General features: G+C 39.5%; 1 protein-coding gene across 1 annotated transcript in view; it reads right to left on the bottom strand.

Moving 5' to 3' along the window:
* Positions 1-15,841: 15,841 nt before the first annotated feature.
* The window catches only part of DCAF13 (DDB1 and CUL4 associated factor 13), a 31,477-nt gene continuing 27,356 nt past the window's right edge, over positions 15,842-19,962 (bottom strand). The window contains exons 9-11 of the mRNA XM_070630742.1: positions 18,726-18,861; positions 17,389-17,552; positions 15,842-16,507 (exon numbers count right to left, since the gene is read on the bottom strand). Coding sequence (XP_070486843.1) covers positions 16,420-16,507; positions 17,389-17,552; positions 18,726-18,861 — 388 coding nt within the window. The 3' untranslated portion in view covers positions 15,842-16,419. The remainder of the gene's footprint in view (positions 16,508-17,388; positions 17,553-18,725; positions 18,862-19,962) is intronic.

The raw sequence follows: 19,962 nt of genomic DNA, 5'->3' as shown, positions 1-19,962 counted from the left end.
CTGGCCAAGCGGTGCCATGTCCACACCCGGGATCCAAACCAGCGAACTGCTGGCTGCCAATGCAGGACATGTGCACTTAACCACTGAGCCACTGGGCCAGCCCAGAAAATTTGCTTCCTTACACCTGGGTTTCTGTCTGGGTAGGTTTCTGTCTTTGTAGGTGATTGTGCCATTCAGAAATAGGGAATGCTGAAGGAGATGAAATTTGGGACTTGGAGCAAAATGATGAGCTCATTTTGGGATATTAGCTTCAGTGCTTGTGAAGAGACCCAAGCATGAAGCCAATTTAAAACACATAGCCCCATAGCTGGGACTCAATAAATGTCAACTAAATGAAAGACGGTTCATTCAATAAGTCATTCATTCATGTAACGAAAGAGTTCTTGGCCCTGACTTAACCCCAGCTATTCAATAGACTTTAAAGAAAGGGATCAAAGCAAACAACATTTACTTTAAAATGTAAGCACCATTAGCACTATTATGAGTGTCATAATACCAAAAAACTGGAAAGCACTGATCTATTACATATTTTTAAATCCCTTTCACCAAATAATCAAAAACTTGTTTAGTACCTTCTAATATGGGGCTGTAAGGCCCTGTATAAATCACTGATGCTCACTGAGTTGCAACCAATTTGGGATTTACTGCTCAAGCATCTAAGCTGACCACCAGTGTTCTCTAAGGACTTAAGATGCCTGACCTCCTGATCATCCCTTTTGCCTGTGACGTAGTCCTTACATCTCCCTAGTACATGGATGTCACACCAACTTTGGAAAATCTTCCTAATCTGTTCTGTAACTGTAAAAATGTAGAAGAAGGTGGAGAAGGAGGAGGAGGAGGAGAATCAAGAGGAAATGGAGAAGAGGAAGGAGGAAGGAAGGAAAGAAGGAAGGAAGGAAAAGAAGAAAAGACTGTCCAATGTCCACATCACTAAATAGGTACAGATTGGGGAAAATCAATTGTTCTTTTCCCTTCCTTTTTTCTGATAATAAAGTGATGAGTGGGGATTATCTTTTAAAAAATAGGTTGGCTAACAATCTGTATTCTCTGGTTCTATCAAAGATAAAGGTCACAGCAGTGACCAAATGGCAAGACTTAACAACAAGGCATCTGATGCAACTTTCCTTCCTGAGGGGCTACTATAAATCCTTGGGATTGACTAGCGTTTCTCTATCTCCCCAGGCAACCTTTTCGCATCACCACAATCCTTATTTCCTTCTTCAGGGTTCTACCTTAACAACCTCACTCCTTAAAACATGTCTGTGTGTTTTATTCCAAAAGATTTTGGCTGGTAAATTTACATTTCAAAATGGTCAAAATCATGTTCCATTTCTAGATAGTAAAAAGCTCGAATTATAAGAAATTGCTCATGTCCTTAACCAGTCAGGTTCTGTTGAGCTCAGTTCAGAGACATCACTATGGAAACCACAGGTTGTAGCAGGATGTAGTGCCAGTGACTCAGCAGGTGGTACTTCCCTTCAAGTCAGTAGTACCCAATGCCCTGATGAGATGCCAGGCAAACACAGTACTATGGCTGTTTCATTTTTTAGGTGGTATATACATTTGACATTCACTGGGCAAAGGTGCCCAGATTTTAGACCAGCCAAAACATGAGCGGGAAAAACAGTAAAAGAAAAAGATTAGAGTCAAGCAGTGAAAGAGAAAGAAAAAAATGTTAAGTAAACTTGCATTCTACTCAACTTCGTAAATCACGTGGGAAGTTGGCCTTGGTGACTGGAATTGATTACTCAGGGGGAGGCTGTAAGGGAAGGATGCTCTTTCCTGTTAGACTCATTCTTGTTGCCTGTAAGGGAGATATTGCTAGATAATGAAACAGCTTTCCTACCTGGAATGGTTTTTTTCTTAATGAATTATAAACTGCTTAAAATTTGCAGTTTTGAATTTTGATTTAAAAAAAGAAGGATCCCTGTTGTTATTTCTGTATTGGCTTGGCTAAATTTGACTAAAACAGGGTTTCTCAACAGTGGTACTCCTGACATTTTGGCTTGGATAAGTCTTTGTTGTGGGGGTGCTCTCCTACGCATTGTAGGATGTTTAGCAGCATCTCTCCCCGGCTTCTACCCGTGAAGTAACAAGCCCTCACCCCACGTGGTCTTAACAATAAGGAATGTCTCCAGACATTGTCCAACGTCCCCAGGGGGCAAAATTGCCCCCAGCAGAGAATCACAAATTTAAACATAAAAAGCCCTGTTCCCAGCTAACTGGGACCTGTGAATCCAGACTCTTCTTAAACTTTTTTTTTTTGAGGAAGTTTAGCCCTGAGCTAACAGCGGTGCTCATCTTCCTCTACTTTATATGTGGGATGCCTTCCACAGCATGGCTTGAGAAGCAATGCGTAGGTATGCACCCAGGATCCAAACTGGTGAACCCCAGGCCACCAAAGCCGAGCACGTGAACTTAACCGCTACGTGGCTGGGCCAGCCCCGCTTCTTAAACATTTTTAAGAAAAAAATTAGTTTTTAATTAAACTTTTAAACTTCAATTACAGAGGAATAGGACCCATTTCAGAAGTGATTCCCCTTCTTGGATATTTGCAATATATGTGCCAAGTTTTCTTTTTTTTTTTAAACATTATTTTATACTGTATCCTAAAAAACACTAGATGACATGATATTATATACAGAAAACCTTAAAGACTCCACTAAAAAACTATCAGAACTAATAAACAAATTAAGTAAAGTTGCAGGATACAAAATCAATATACAAAAATTGGTTGCATTTCTATACACTAATAACAAGCTATCAGAAAGAGAAATTAAGAAAACAATCCCATTTATAATCACATCAAAAAGAATAAAATACCTAGAAATAAATTTAACTAAGGAGGTGAAAGACCTGTATACTGAAAACTATAGGACATTGATGAAAGAAATTGAAGAAGACACAAATAAACAGAAAGTATTCTGTGTTCATGGATCAAAAGAATTAATATTGTTAAAATGTCTGTACTACCCAAACCAATCTACAGATTGAATGTGATCTCTATCAAAATTCCAACGGCATTTTTCACAGAAATAGAGCAAACAATTCTAAAATTTGTATGGGACCACAAAAGACCCCAAATAGCCAAAGCAATCTTGAGAAGAAAAACAAAGTTGGAGGCCTCATGCTCCCTGATTTGAAACTATACTTCAAAGCTATGGTAATCAAAATGGTATGGTATTGGAATAAAAACAGACACGTGGATCGATGAAACAAAATAGAGAACCCAGAAGTAAATTCACGAATATATGCTCAAGTAATTTATAACAAAGGAGTCAAGATTATAAAAAGGGAAAAGGACTTTTCTTCAATAAATGGTTCTTGGAATGGACAGCTACATGTAAAAGAATGAAGCTAGACCACTATCTTACATCATACACAAAATTAACTCAAAATGGGTTAAAGATTTTAATATAAGAACTAAAACCATAAAACTCCTAGAAGAAAACATGTGGTAAACTCCTTGACATTGGTCTTAGAGATGACTTTTTGGATTTGACACCAAAAGCAAAGGCAACAAAAGTGAAAATGAATATGTAGGGACCAGCCACAGTGGCCTAGCAGTTAAGTTTGGCATGCTCCACTTTGGTGGCCTGGGTTCAGTTCCCGAGTGTAGACCTACACCACTCATCTCTCAGTGGCCATGCTGTCGGAACAGCTCACATCCAAAAAGGAATAAAAAAGAGGAAGATTGGCAAGAGATGTTAGGACAAAATTTCCTCAGCAAAAAAAAGAAAAAAAGAATGTCAGACTACATCAAGTCAAAATGTTTCTACACAGCAAAAGAAACCATCAAGAAAATGAAAAGGCAACCTACTGAATGGGAGAAAGTATTTGCAAATCATGTATCTGATAAGGGGTTAATATCCAAAATATATGAGGAACTCATATAACTCAATAGCAAAAAACAAACAAATGAACAGAAGATCTAAAAAGACATTTTTCCGAAGACATACAGATGGCCAACAGGTACATGAAAAGGTGCTCCACATCGCTAATCATAAGGGAAATGCAAGTCAAAACCACAATGAGATATCACCTCACACTTTTTAGGATGACTGTTATAAAAAAAAAAGAAATAACAAATGTTGACAAAGATGTGGAGAAAAGGGAACTCTTGTACACTCTCGGTAAGTATGTAAATTGGTGTAGTCGTTGTGGAAACAGTATGTAAGTTCCTCAAAAAATTAAAAATAGAACTACTATGTAATCTAACAATCCCACTTCTGGGTATATATCCAAAGGCATTGAAATCAGAATCTCGAAGAGATATCTGCACTTCCATGTTCAGTGCATTATTCACAATAACCAAGAAATGGAAGCAACCTTGCTGTCCATCAACAGATGAAAGGATAAAGAAAATGTGGTATATATACATATGTATGTGTGGGAAATACATAAATATATATATATGTACACACACACACAATGAAATATTATTCAGCCATTAAAAAGAAGGAAATATTACCATTTGAGACAAATGGATAGACCCTGAGGGCATGTTGTGTGCCAGTCTCAGCTTATCCATAGCCAATGTTGTGGCTAGATCAGCCCTTGTGGTTCTTATTATGACTGCAAGATGCCCTCAGCAATAACCATCAGGAAACTTTGAAAGAGACAAGGTATATCACTTACAGGACCCAGAAATTACACGGCACACCTGGGGTCACACAGCAAGGTCATGGGTAGAGACAGAGAGAGAGTGTAGGCTTGGGGTTCTGCTTTCATTGAGGTCAAAGATGGGGGACTAGGGTTTCATGAGCTTGCTCTTTATTGATGAAGTTAAAACATAAAAGCAGTAATTTAAAGCATGGGAAGAGAAAAAACAAGCATCCCGAATGGTCAGTTACCTGAAATCAACTAGAATCTTTAAAATGAAGGAGGCTTGGAGAAGAGGGCTGGCTCTTTATCTGGTTGTGTGGCTGGCAATGTGTTTATTCAAGATAGCCATCCTTGAAGTGGATGTCTCTTTGAAGTGGATATCTCTGCACTCAAAGCTTAAATCAGGCATTGCAAAAAGAAAAGCCAACTGTCAGGGCTTTCACTACAAGACAAAAACATATGATCTCACTTATATGTAGAATCTAAAAAGACCAACAACATCTGCATCCCCCCCAACTCATTGATATAGAGAACAGATTGGTGGTTGCCAGTGATGGTGGGAGAAATGGTGAAGGTGGTCGAAAGGTACAAACTTCCATTTTCTTGCCTAATTGCTCTGGCTAAAACTTCCAGCACTATGTTGAATAAGGGTGGCGAGAGTGGGCACCCTCGTCTTGTTCCTGTTCTCAGAGGAATGGCTTTCAGTTTTTCACCCTTAAGTATGATTTTGGCTGTGGGTTTGTCTTATATTGCCTTTATTATATTGAGGTACCTTCCTTCTCTACTCATTTCACTGACAGTTTTTATCATAAATGGATGTTGGATCTTGTCAAATGCTTTCTCTGCATCTATTGAGATGATCATGTGATTTTTATTCCTCATTTTGTTAATGTGGTGTATCACATTGATTTGCATATGTTGAATTGGAAAAGAAGAAGTAAAACTCTGTTTGCAGATGACATGATTCTATATATAGAAAATCCTAAAGAATCCACCAGAAAACTATTAGAAATAATCAACAACTATAGCAAAGTTGCAGGGTTCAAAATCAACATACAAAAATCAGTTGCATTTCTACGGGGCTGGCCTGGTGGCACAGTGGTTAAGTGTGTGTGCTCCACCTCAGTGGCCTGGGGTTTACGGATTTGGGATCCCAGGTGCAGACCGACACACTTCATCAAACCATGCTGTGGTGGCGTCCCACATACAAGAAATAGAGGAAGATTGGCACAGACGTTAGCTCAGGGCCAACCTTCTTCACCAAAAAAAAAAAAATCAGCTGCATTTCTATACATTAACAATGAGCCAGTAGAAAGAGAAGTCAAGAATACAATCCTAGGGGCCAGCCCCATAGCCAAGTGGTTAAGGTCACATGCTCCACTTCAGCAGCCCCGGGTTTTGCTGGTTCAGATCCTGGGCACAGACATGGCACTGATTATCAGACCAGACTGAGGCAGTGTCCCGCATAGCACAACCAGAAGGACCTACAACCAGAATATATAACTATGCACTGGGGGATTTTGGGGAGGAGAAGAAGAACAAGAAAAAAAGAATACAATCCCATTTACAATCACAACAAAAGAAATAAAATACCTGGGAATAAATTTAACCAAGGAGGTGAAAGATCTACTCACTGAAAACTATAAGACATTATTGAAAGAAATTGAAGAAGACATAAAGAAATGGAAAGATATTCCATGCTCATGGATTGGAAAGAATAAATATAGTTAAAATGTCCATATTACATAAAGTAATCTACAGATTCAATGCAACCCCGATCAGAATCCCAATGACATTCTTCACGGAAATACAACAAAGAATCTTAAAATTTATATGGAACAACAAAAGACCCAAATTAGCCAAAACAATCCTGAGACAAAAGAACAAAGCTGGAAGTATCACAAACCCTCACTTCAAAATATACTACAAAGCTATAGTAATCAAAATAGCATAGTACTGGCAGAAAAACAGACAGACAGATCAATGGTCCAGAACCAAAACCCCAGAAATAAAACCACACATCTATGGACAGCCATCTTCGACAAAGGAGACAAGAACGTACAACGGAGAAAGGAAAGTCTCTTCAATAAATGGTGTTGGGAAAAGCGGACAGCAACATGTAAAAGAATGAAAGTAGACCATTATCTTATGCCATACACAAAAATTAACTCAAAATGGATTAAAGACTTGAATGTAAGACCTGAAACCATAAAAATCCTGGAAGAAAATATAGGCAGTACTCTTTGACATTGGTCTTAGCAGTATCTTTTCAAATACCATGTCTACTCAGGCAAGGGAAATAAAGGAAAAAATAAATAAATGGGACTACATCAGATTAAAAGCCAAAGTATTCAACAAATGGTGCTGGGAAAACTGGAAAGCCACATGTAAAAGAATGAAAATTGACCATTCTTTTTCACCATTCACAAAAATAAACTCAAAATGGATCAAAGACCTAAAGCTAAGACCTGAAACTACAAGGCTTCTAGAAGAAAATGTAGGCAGTACACTCTTTGACATCAGTATTAAAAGGATCTTTTCGGACACCATGTTTTCTCAGACAAGGGAAACAATAGAAAAAATAAACAAATGGGACTTCATCAGACTAAAGAGCTTCTTCAAGGCAAGGGAAAACAGGATTGAAACAAAACAACAACCCACTAACTGGGAAAAAATATTTACAAGTCATACATCTGACAAAGGGTTAATATCCATAATATATAAAGAACTCACACAACTCAACAACAAAAAATCAAACAACCTGATCAAAAAATGGGCAGGAGACATAAACAGACATTTCTCCAAAGAAGATATACGGATGGCCAATAGGCACATGAAAAGATGTTCATCACGACTGATCATCAGGGAAATGCAAATCAAAACTACACTAAGATATCACCTTACACCCGTGAGAATGACAAAAATAACCAAAACAAATAGTAACAAATGTTGGAGAGGTTGTGGAGAAAAAGGAACCCTCATACACTATTGGTGGGAATGCAAACTGGTGCAGCCACTATGGAAAACAGTATGGATATTTCTCAAAAAATTAAAAATACAAATACCATATGATCCAGCTATCCCACTACTGGGTATTTATCCAAAACACATGAAATCAACAATTCAAAGAGATTTATGCATCTCTATGTTCATTGCAGCATTATTCACAATAGCCAAGACATGGAAGCAACCCAAACGCCCATCAATGGATGAATGGCTGAAGAAGATGTGGTATATATATACAATTGCTCAGCCATAAAAAAGACAAAATCGTGCCATTTGCAAAAACATGGATGGAACTTGAGGGTATCATGCTAAGCGAAATAAGCTACACAGAGAAAGACAAACACTGCATGATTTCACTCACGTGTGGAAGATAAACAAACACATGGATAAGGAGAACAGGTTAGTGGTTACCAGAGGCGAGGGGGGTGACGGGAGGGCGAAAGGGGTAAAGGGGCACGTTTGTATGGTGCCGGATAAAAACTAACATGATGCAGTCTATACAGAAACTGATATATAATAATGTACGCCTGAAATTACACAATGTTATAAGCCAATATGACCTCAATAAAATAAGGTACAAACTTCCAGTTATAAAATAAATAAGTCCTGGGCATGTAATTTACAGCATGCTGACTATAGTTAACAGTAGTGTATTGCATATTTGAAAGTTGCTAAAAGAGGAGATCTCAAAATTTCTCATTACAAGAAAAAAATTGTAATTATGCACAGTGATGGATGTTAGCTAGACCTATTGTGGTGACAATTTTGCAATATATACAAATATCAAATCATCATGTTGTACACCTGGAACTAACACTAATAGGCTGTATATCAATTATATCTCAAAAAAAGCTTATCCTGTACAGTGATTTTATTGCCATCTTCCTTTGATTTCAAGTTGAGAACTCAGTCATCGTACATGACAGCTCTGTGACCATTCACCTTCCATCGTTCCCCTCTGCACTCCCCTCAAAGAAAATGAAAAAGGATGATGGTAAATATCTAAACTTTCCAAAGTGGCCAGATGGTTTGTGGATAACCTTGGAATAGTGTTTTCCCACCACTGAAAACCCTTGTCCATTCCCTTCAATAAGTGGAGAAATGTGTGGTCCTGCCCGTATTTTGTAAAACTAGAGAAAAAATACATCATAGTTAAAAAGAAATAAAGCAAAGGGGGAGACTAGGGCTTTGTTACTTAACCAAATCTGACATGCACCATCTGATATGCGCACTCTCGTGCCGCATCCCGTAAGAAGCACGGTTGGGCCTGCTTCAGTTATCATGATCATTCTTCAGCAAGACAATCAAATCAAAAAGGTGTTTTGTAACATCCATTTGGCCCAACTTTAGATATTTGAGTGCCTTTTTGTGTATGGATATATTTTCAATGATTTGAATCAATTATTTTAATTAATTGACTCATTATTATTTTTAATTACAATTCTTCATTTTATATATAATTATTACATATTATGTACATAATAAATTACAATTAATTATTTTAGTTGATTGATTCAAGTTGAGGTATGGTATGGAGGACAAAAAGAGCTTGAATACTTTCATAAAGGTGACTTTAACCATTTATGACACAGAATTCAAAGGCTTGAATTTAATCAACTTTTTATTTTATCAAATAAATTTTTTGATATCAGCACCATCAAAAAATTGTCACGTTGTTGTTCATGCACGTGGACAATATATTTAATATTTCAGGACAAGATATATTTTAAGGCGGCACTCTCCTTGAATAGGGACATTCTGCATTCTCAGGCTTATGGAGGACAAAGGAATTAGGAGAAAAGGGTTGTCATAAAAATATATAGTAAATACTCTACCAGGAACACAAGTTTGGGTTTTATTTTACGTCAACAAACACTTAATGAGCACCCTCTATGCGCCAAGTGCTAAGTGTTGAATTTGGCTCCTTTTTTTTCTTGGTCACTTCTAATTCCATGACAGTTAATATCACTTAAGACCAATATTAAGTTAATATCACTTAAGACCAATATTTTAAACAGTATTTTGCAGATGAAATGCACTTTCAGTTACATTAAGTTTAGGATAAGTAAAAAATTAATGTGCGCTTATTAAATGATCTGGGATTTTCATATAGAAATACAAATAGATACGAAATCATAATGACAATGGATATGAAAGTGGGTAGCTGTGGCAGCTACAGAGATGTGCGACTAGGTCTCCTTCAACAGAATTGGCAGTGGGGAGCATAGTTGACTGAGAATTCCAACTGCAACCCTCCTAGATCTACCACCAGGCTCCCGCCAAGGCTACACTTTCCTCAGCTGTTCCCGGATGACGAATGGCAGAGCACAGCAGGGGTCTGAGTGCCAGCCATCCCTGTGGGATTTAGAACTTCTCTAATAGGCAACTTTGGCTCAAGGACTACGCATTGGCGTGGCTAAATTGTTCTTAGAACTGCACTGCAGTCTCAGGCTCTTTCTATTCAATTCTTCTTTTCCACTCTCCTGTCACAGACGTCAAGCCTACAATGCAGTCAGAAGTCTCTGCCTGCCTTCTCCTGCTCTCTCCCCTTTGTCCTTCATGGACAGTTCCCTCCAATAGATCTCTTGCTTGTCTAACCCTGTTTTGGTGTGTTTCTCAGAGAACTTGAACAGACCCCCATGGTACTAGGAGTGGGTCAAGAAAATAGGCAGTAAAAGGGAATTTGGAGATAGGCTCACTCACTGCCTGGCTGATAAAAATGGCCTCATTCTGAGTGGCCCATTTGCTGAAGATTTCAGGAGTGATGACCTAGGAAAATGTCCTGATGGAGGGAATTACACCTGCAGATGTAATGATTCAAGCATTTGAAAGATACAAGGGGCACAATGTTTATAAGGACAACAGAGTCGCTGGTTATCAAATTGTATTGGTGCCCCGCCAGGAAAGTTGAGAAACTGAGGGCCATTAACAATTAAAGGCTAAGCCTGAGACCATCCTTCGCTAGCTTACAAAGAAACCCTTATCTCCTGCAGTGAAAGTGCAGATAAAGCTGAGGAGCAGACATAGGATTTGATAATGAGTATTGCAGAGCTCCTGAGACATTTCAATGCTCAGCCCACATAGGTCTGTTTTGCTAAGGACAGGGCTCTGGTAGGAAAACACAGGACTTTGACACATGAGGTTGGAGATCTCTGAGGATGTTCCAAAGATCTGGTCACTGCAAACCTCCCTGAGCCCCTAGAACTTGGAGAGGTACTCCATATGGGAGGATACTGCAGAGCCTTCTCCCCTACAAGGCAACAGGAGTGGAGCACTCCCCACTTACACTCCAGGCTGCCAGGCTAATAACTAGAGTTAAATTCCAGTGTTTCTTGGCTGGGGATATGTTGGGCCTGACAAGAGACGAAAGAGATTACACAGCAAAGGAACTGTGAGAATTAGCTAGTGTATACTGGCAGGAGCCATGGGAGTACTGGTGGGATTGGATTTTGAGGGTGCTTGATCAAGGGGGCAGGAACCTAACACCGAAAAAGGAAGAATGCATTGAATTGGAGGCACTTTCTTATGTCATGGGATTTAGCACCCTGGCAAGGACCTTAGGGGATGGGGTGAACTCCCTCCTAGGGTGGCTCTTAGAAGCCTGGAGAAAGTGCTGGTCAATGTTGAGTGAAGTGGAAACATCTGTGTTGCCCTAGAAGCTTGTAAAGGAAGAAATAAAGAGCTGAGGGGAGTTGGCATGCTGGCTGGATATACTTCGTAAGGCCAGAAGACTACCAGATTATGTTCCATGGGAAAGCCCAGAAGACACGCTATTCACCAAGGTTGACAGGAATGTGCTGGTGAGAGGAGCACTGGCATCACCAAAAAGTTCAGTGCTTGTTCTCCTCGGTAGGCCAGAGCTGATGGTAGGAGAGGCAGCCACAGAGCTGGGCTCTTTAAATTCCATAGTGATCATGCCCTTGCCCCAAATACATGTCAGTAATAGAGGCCAGGTGGTGGAGTTTAACCACTCGAAGCCAGGAGGCCACAATGGGTTGGAGAAGCAGCCAAATAGCTTTAATCTGCGGGGAGTTGTGGAAACAGTTAAAGCACGGTCCTTGAGGCAAAATACACAGGCATCCCATGAGGCTACTCCTTGACATCTACAACCAGAAAAAGGCAAGGATGGAGGAGTAGGGGCTGAGTGTAGTCACTAGAAAAACGCACAATCTTTTGCTCAGTTACCAGACCTGAGCCAATTTTCTTATCTGGAACCACTGACTGAAGAGGTGGCTTGGTCTCTAGGAGGAAGGACTTTGTAAACCCACAGCAAGTCTATGCTATAATGTTCCTCAAAAGGACCTATGGCCATTTACTCAGGTAACTGTGCACTAGGGAAAGGGGAACCCAGATATTTCAAGGACAATTGGATCCAAGTTCTGAGTTGACATTTGATCCCCAAAGACCTGAAGAGTCATCACGACCATGTTAGAATGGCAGCTTATCGGGGTTGTTTAATAAATGGAGACCTATTTCAAGTCTAACTTACAGTAGGTCCTCTGGGTCCTACTCGGTTGTCTTTTCCTCAGTTCCCAAGTACATAATTGGGAATGATACCGTTGGAGTAACCACCATATTTGGTCCTTGATCTGTAGGGTAAGAGCTGTGATAGTGAGGGGAAAAAAAGTAAAAACCTCTTAAATCCCACCCCATTCCCCCCACCAAGACAGTAAATCAAAAACAATATTGCATAAGCGGGTGGATAGATTAGAGGAGATTAGTGACACCATTAAGGACCTAAAAGATGGGGGGAGCAGGTGTGGTCTTTTTCATGTCTCCATTTAATTTGCCAGTCTGACCTCTGCCCAAACCAGATGGATTCTGGAGAATGACTGTAATGACACTGCAAGCAGTTGAAATCAGTAGCCTTGATCAGTTGCTGTGCTGGACATTGTATACTTTGCTAGAGCAGATACATTGCTAGGTCTCAGGTACATGGTATGCAGCTGTTGATTTCGCAAATGCATTTTCTGTTCTGGTTAGAAAAGAGAACCAGAAACAGCTCACATTCACATGGAATGAACAACAGTCATTTAATGTTTCCCCAGGGCTGTGAACTCTCCTGCACTCTCTCATAGTCCGAAGAGATCTAGACAGATTGGACATCCCACAGAACATTACATTTATCCATTACATTGAGGACATCCTACTAATTGGCTGGACAAGCAAGAGATGGCTAGTCTGCTGGAAGCCTTGCTAAGGCACATGTGGTCAAGAGGGTGAGAAAGTAATCCTATGAAGATTCAGTGATCTGCCACATCAGCAACTTTTCAGAGGTCCAGGATCATGCCGTGATATCTCTTCCAAAGTATAACTGCTGCATTGGGCCGGCCCAATGGCGGAGTGGTTAAATCTGCACGCTCTGCTTCAGCAGCCCAGGGTTCACAGGTTCAGATCCCAGGCACAGACCTACACACTGCTCATTAAGCCATGCTGTGGCAGAGTTCCACATACAAAATCGAGGAAGATTGGCAATCTTCCTCAAGCAAAAAGAAGAAGATTGGCAACAGATGTTAGCTCAGGGCCAAACTTCCTCAATTAAAAACAAAAACAAAAACAAAAAACAAAGTATAACTGCTGTATTGGAGGGAAGCACTGTGCTTGCAGGCCCATCTGAGTTCTGCAGGTAACACATTCCACGTCTAGGAACACTTGCTGCTCTGGCTCATGTGTTGGTAATACAGAAAGCTACCAGCTTTGCATGGAGCCCAAAGCAGGAAATAGCTCTGCAGCAAGTCTAGGCTGTGACACAAGCAGTCCTCAAGCTTGGATCACAAGATCCAGTAGACTTTGTGGTGTAGGAAGCATCAGTGGTGGGAAAAGGTGCAGTGTGGAGTTTATGGCAATTCTCCAATAAGAGAATCACAACACAGGACTCTAGGATTCCAGAGCAAGGCCATGCCATCTGCAGCAAAGAATTATACCTTTTGAGAAAAAGCTCCTAGCATGTTACTGAGCTCTGGTAGACACAGCATGCTTGACCATGAGCACCAACTAACCATGTGCCCAGAACTGTCCATTACAAGCTGAGTTTAGTCAAACCTACCAAGACATAAAATTGCATAAACTCAGTGTCAGTGTATCAGAAGACAAAAAAGGTAGATCTGACATCGAGTCCCAGCAGGACCAGAGGGCACAAGTAAGATGTATGAGCAGGTTGCACAGACCTCCATGTCACCCACCACAGTTGCATCAGTGCCATTCCTCCCACTTGCACCTACAACCATATGGGGAGGGGGCAAACAAGCTGGAGGAGGAGCGCAGAGCCCAAGCTTAGTTTACTGATGGGTTGGCTTGGCTCAAATTGTGGGTGCAAGATGCAAATGGACCGTGGCTGCAATACAGGCATGTAAAGGGCTGGTCTTGAAAGACAGTGGTGAGGGAAAATCTTCCCAATGGGAAGATCTGTGAACAAGGTACCTGTTCATCATTTTACGTAGAAGTGGCCTCAGTTGAGATTCCTGGGCAGTGGTCAATGGCTGGCCCTCTGGTCAAAGTGTAGAAGGAAAGGGCTAGAAGATCAAAGAGGTTGGGGTAGAAGTATGTGGATGGACATGAGGGAGTGGGCATAAAGAGTAAATACTTTTCTGTAACATGTGCACCAGAAAGCATCTACCATAGAAGAGGCACTGAACCACCAAGTAGACAAAATGACTCCATCAGTTGACATTAGCTAGCATGGAATAGGCCTGAGAAAGGTATGATTACCAAGGGCTCAGACCCCTCAGGAATGCAGGCTTCGGTCACACCCTCAGGTAAGCCAACAAGACCTGCTAAGGTGACAGCTGTGGATGCGGAAAACTTAAAACAGATGATGGAAAACAGAGGATGAGTACTCTCCTCTGTTGTGGCCCTTCAGTGACAGGGAATACCAATCACCCGACCAAACTGCCTCTTCTGAGAGGTACATGGGAACCATGGAGAAGCTGCTCCCCAAACCCACAAGAAGCGGATCAGTGCAGTACAAGGGGTGGAGCTATAGAAATACTCTGCTCAGAATTCCTTCGAGACAACTGGCTGCAGGAAGCACAGCTGACGGAGTACCAGCTGCAGGGTGCTGGCAGCCAGCCCTCTGGATTCACCACTGCATTCACTGCAAGGCCATGCTTCCCCGGGGCTGCTCCCCGCTCCGACTGAGCAGTGAGGGTACTAGTGCTGGCCCATTCTTGCACATGGGACTCCTCTGACAAGCAACTTTAGCTTGGGGACACCCCAGTAGGCTGGCCCAACCTTTTTTAGAACTGCACCACAATCTGAGGCTCTTCCTACCCAGTCCTCCTTCCTTCCCACTCTCCTGTCACAGGAGTCAGGCCTACGGTACAGCCAGAAGGCTCTCCCTGCCTACTCCTGCTCCCTCCTCTTTATCCTTCACAGACAGTTCCCTCCCATAAATCTCCTGCATGTCTCAGCTTGTGCTTCTTTTATTTATTTTTCCTGCTTTTTTCTCCCCAAATCCCCCCAGTACATAGTTGTATATTTTTAGTTGTGGGTCCTTCTAGTTGTGGCATGTGGGATGCTGCCTCAGCATGGCTTGATGAGCGGAGCCATGTCGGTGCTCAGGATCCAAACTGGGAAAACCCTGGGCCACTGGAGCAGAGCACGTGAACTTAACCACTCAGCCACCAGGCCGGCCCCTAGACACGTGATTCCTGAAGGACTCAAAATGACACAGAAGCTCCTGTTCATGGATCAGTATTTGAATATTTTCTTTGAAACCACACCCAAACTAAGAGCAATATAGATGCACAAGAGAACTTGGTGCACCTTGAAAATCAAGTAATCTGAGGCCTGTAACAGATCATAAGGATTAAAAGGTAGATGACTGATCTCTTCTTAGCCTTAAGAAAACTATAATGAAATAACAGAACTAACACACAGCTTAAGAAATAACCTTAACAAGAGTTTTAGTCTCCTGTGGATCCCACTCTGACTGTACCCTCCTCCCACTCTCCAGATTTTGATCTTTATCATCCATGTGCATTTCTTTACATTTTCACTACAAATATACATATTCTTGAAGGACACATTTTTTCTTTGGATTTTTAAAATCTTTTCTTTAATGAAGAATGTCCTAAAATTTAGGTTTATATATATACATATATGTAAATAATAGAATCTACTAAGCTGATGATTTTAAAAAAACAAAAACCAAACCTGCGTCATGCAGAACTATTTACAATTTAGTGAAATTGAAGAGAAATTATTTAGCAGAAATGGATCAAAGCTATAATGCTGAGAAAAAGGATGTTTTATTATCTTCACTTGACCATAAATTAAAATTACCATTATTTATAAAAGTTATATAAATGCAGGCTGATCATCTTTAAAGTCTCAAAAAGCCAAATATAAATAGAACCCCCAAAATAAATTCAATTAAAAAAAGTTCTGGCATAATTTATCTACATGCTATGTGATATCCTGGGAAGAACCACTGCAACGATTATCCAAAGTAACATCAAAGGCAGCAGAAGAGATGCTTGGTCTTAAATGTAAATCCAAAGGTACAGTGTCTACAACGACAGTGCAGAGCAGAAGTATAGCTGCAACTTCTAACAGCAAAAAATAAGTTTGTTTGCAAATACTGTATTCGTCAATGAAATAAGAAAGCAGATCAGGATAAAACGATGGATAGTCTCATCAACTAGGCCACCTTATTTCAAGACAATTTTTCAGGTAGCAAAAACGAACAACAATAAAGCTCTATACATATGACCGAACTGTTTATTATGCTAGAGCCAGTACTTTTAGAGTTTACAAATTAAAATGTAACAAATAATTATACATCAGCATTGGTAGGAATATCAAATATTATTTCACAACTGCCACTATGTGTTTCTTCTTCTCTGACACAATTGGCACAGATCCAGGCTTGCTATGTTTGAGACGATTCACTTCCCTAGAAATAAAACAAAATACACAAGATATAACTAAGTTTACGAGAAATCATCTTAGCCAAAGAAAACTTTTTGGGAAAAATCACAAAGCATTTTCTTTCACTGGAAAACCACCAACTGAAAAAAAAGGCTTTCACAATGTGATTAGGTAAAAAGTAGCTAGAAATCAACTTTTGTTACTTTATTTAATAGCTTCTTCTCTTATCACATATCAATGTCCTTTACTAAGTTTAAAAACCTGCCACAGTGACTCAACCCCCTATCTTCCCAGAGGCAGCAAAATAATAATCGTTTATATAGTCTAATTAAAAAAAAAAAGAGCCCTGTTTTAGAATTTCTATAATACTTTGCATGAATTCAAGGATTGCAAAGAAGGGAATATTTTGCAGGAAAACGGTGGTGGCAGTGGTGGGAGCTCTGCTTCAGAGCAAAAAGGTTAGATTCCAAATGTTATGATGAAGCATATTAGAAAAATTTTTATTTAAGAAACATGCACGAGTTCTTTGCATTCTTTAATTTGGAAAGCACACAATACTTTCTTAATTCCAGCCACATTGGAAATCATTTTTCAAACATTATCTATTCACAATAGTTTTTTTAGTATGAACAGAAGCATTTTCCTGTTTTGATACGTCATTTTCACTGTTTGCCCTTTAAATATATTCTCAATGGAAATTTTCACAATCTTAAATGATCACTGCTCCCTCCTTTTATCAGGAAAAAGAAAAAAGCCCAGAGAAGTCTTCAAAAATACCTCTAATGGTGACAACAGCACATAAACCATTCCCTTGAAAGGCAGGTTTTTTGTTTGCTTGTTTTTGGTGAGCTGAGAGAGGGAAGTTAGAAAAGAGTATGAGATAGAGTCAAATGCCCCAAAACATACTTCCGCCGACGAGCTTCTCTCATGATGCGCTGCTCCTGAATCTGGCTATAGATAGACTTAGGGAGATGTCGGTGCCGAGCGATACGTTTTATATGAGGATGATGCTGAAATTTCTCCTTCAACTTCTGGTTATAATCTTTGGCTGCTTTTTCTCGTGATGTAAGCTGAAAAAGTGCATTTTGATATTTTAATGAATGGTGTGTTCTTTGTTTTGCTGCAGCATAACAAAGCTAGGAAGCACCCTTTCCCTCCCAAACTAAACTTTTATGACACGTGGCCAAATGTCATTCTACCCCTTACAAGGTTATGTTAGTAATACCAGCTCTGCGAGCACTGAATTTCCTTTTAGGCAGCACGCCTACAATGTAGATGATGCCACCAAGTGAAGAACAGCAGTGCTGAGGGAGCAGGGCTATGTGGACCCCTGGGCTGGACCTTCCCCAGGCATAAATAACAAAGAGAAAGCACCTAAACTATTCACTTGAACTTTTATTCTGTGAAAGTAATTACCGAAACAGAAAAGAAAAAGTGTTCAACTCCGTAACTACTAGGCTTTGTGTAACAAATGTTAAGGATGATGTGATTTAGAAGAACATTTAATGATGAACAGAAACCCAGACATAGTGTAATGCTTAGCAATCATTAAACCTGAAATAGAATTGTCTTTAATTACTGTTTATCATCTTGATTTTCCTACTGGGGCTAAGTAGAAAATACCTCAAACTAAGCCTTTCCTTCCTAAATTTAATATTTGTTTCCGATACACTCTATGAGTTTATTAAAGAAAACATGAGACATTCAGAAAAACATCAAGAACAAAACAAAAATCAACCATAATTCCACAACTCAGAGGTAGCCAGCCAATGATACTATTTGTTATATCTTCATGGAAACTTTTATAAAGTCTGAAGCTTTCTGTATTTTTGTTAAAGGTAAGTGTTTCACTGTCTTTGATATTAAAAGACTTCACAGGGATATGCAGCCTTTGATCTGCCTGATTACTATTCCTGTGACAGAAGAAATAGGCATTCTGAGTTCTAAGTTTCTAGTCCCTACATCTTCTCTCCTCCCTACTTGAAGGAAAACACAAAGAATCAAGAAGGTTCAAATATTATCAAACTCTGAATTAACAAAGGCCTCTGAAGGTGTCTATGACACAAAAAAAGTCAATCTAAATATAGCCATGTCTGTTTTGTTGCATCTTTTTTTCTATCACAACTATGCCAATTTTATCAAAATACCTAAAGCACTTCAAATAAATCCTCTTTACAACATAATGATATCCAATAAAATTAGAAACTAGCTTTTTGACAATGAAACAAAATGGGGTCTCTTACCACACCCAGTTTTTCAGAAGCGTTAGCTTTCCACAGACGAATGTTCATTTCATCAGAGCCACACATTATGTACTTGCTGTCAGAGGTCCATTTTACACAGATAACATGTTGCATTCTCTTTGTGTGATAGACTTCCCTAAAGAAGAGGAATTAAAGTTAAAACCCTTTGGATTTTGGTACAGATTTTCTTTAACGACTGCCTATCAAGTATGAGGATGCCATTTTTAGTTTTAAGAGAGTTTAAAAGAGAAATTCAAATTCATTTAAATATATTTGTATTGAACCAAATCAACAAGATTCTATGCTAAGTGCTGGGGAATTAAAAAAAAATTCCTGCTCTCAGAGAAGTTACAATCCAGTAAGAAAAACAATATAAATATACTAAGCCCAGAAAAGTTCACAAATAACTGAGGTCATATAGTACAAATAAAATATGCTGAAGCTGCAGTAATTTTGTAACAATAAGAAATGGATTGCTTTTAATAAGCCTTCCCCCTCCAAATCAATTCAGGTCAACCACCACACTTTTCTTTTTCATTTTACTGGAAAATAAAATAAATGCAATGGCATTCAAAGATTCAAAGAGGACATCCCCATATGTTGACTCTAATGACTGAGTTCTGTTTTGTTCAAATTGTTTAAAAAGGTTAATTAATTGAAGTGAGAGTTAATGATTTACATGTGTGAAGAGAAAGGGAAGGCTATAGAAGGTTCTGATGAGTTAAGAATCATTTAATAAATGGAGATGTCAAATATCATACCTACTTGGAAAGGCTGAGAAACATGCTAAGTGAATTCACAGAAGATACTATATTGGGAAGTGTTAAGAGCATTAAAAAGCAAGGAAAAGATAAGGTCAGAAAAAATAAAAAGAGGAGACTTCTGGAGAAATAAATTTTCCATATCTGGATTAAATGATTCGAAATGCAGACTGCTTGAGGGAAAGAAAACAAACTCCACAAACTCTGCCCACTAACAGCAAACCCACAGATGACGACCAAATCAAAGAGGATTTGCATCTACAGAACAAATCTCTGAAGGACACTCACAAAACCAGGCTTTTACACTGTTTCTAATACATACGTTTTGAGCTCTTGAATGAACATGTAGATAAATCATGAGAAATTTATTTCTAAAAGGAAGATGCTTAGAAATACCCTATTAAAATGAAAAGCAGATGGGACAAAGACTGCTTTTTCTTTTCCTCTCAATGCTCTGCTTTTCATGCCTCAATTCT

This window comes from Equus przewalskii, chromosome 8 (genome assembly GCF_037783145.1).
Source record: "Equus przewalskii isolate Varuska chromosome 8, EquPr2, whole genome shotgun sequence".
NCBI classification, from domain to species: domain Eukaryota; kingdom Metazoa; phylum Chordata; class Mammalia; order Perissodactyla; family Equidae; genus Equus; species Equus przewalskii.
This window is presented reverse-complemented; position numbering and strand designations above follow the sequence as displayed.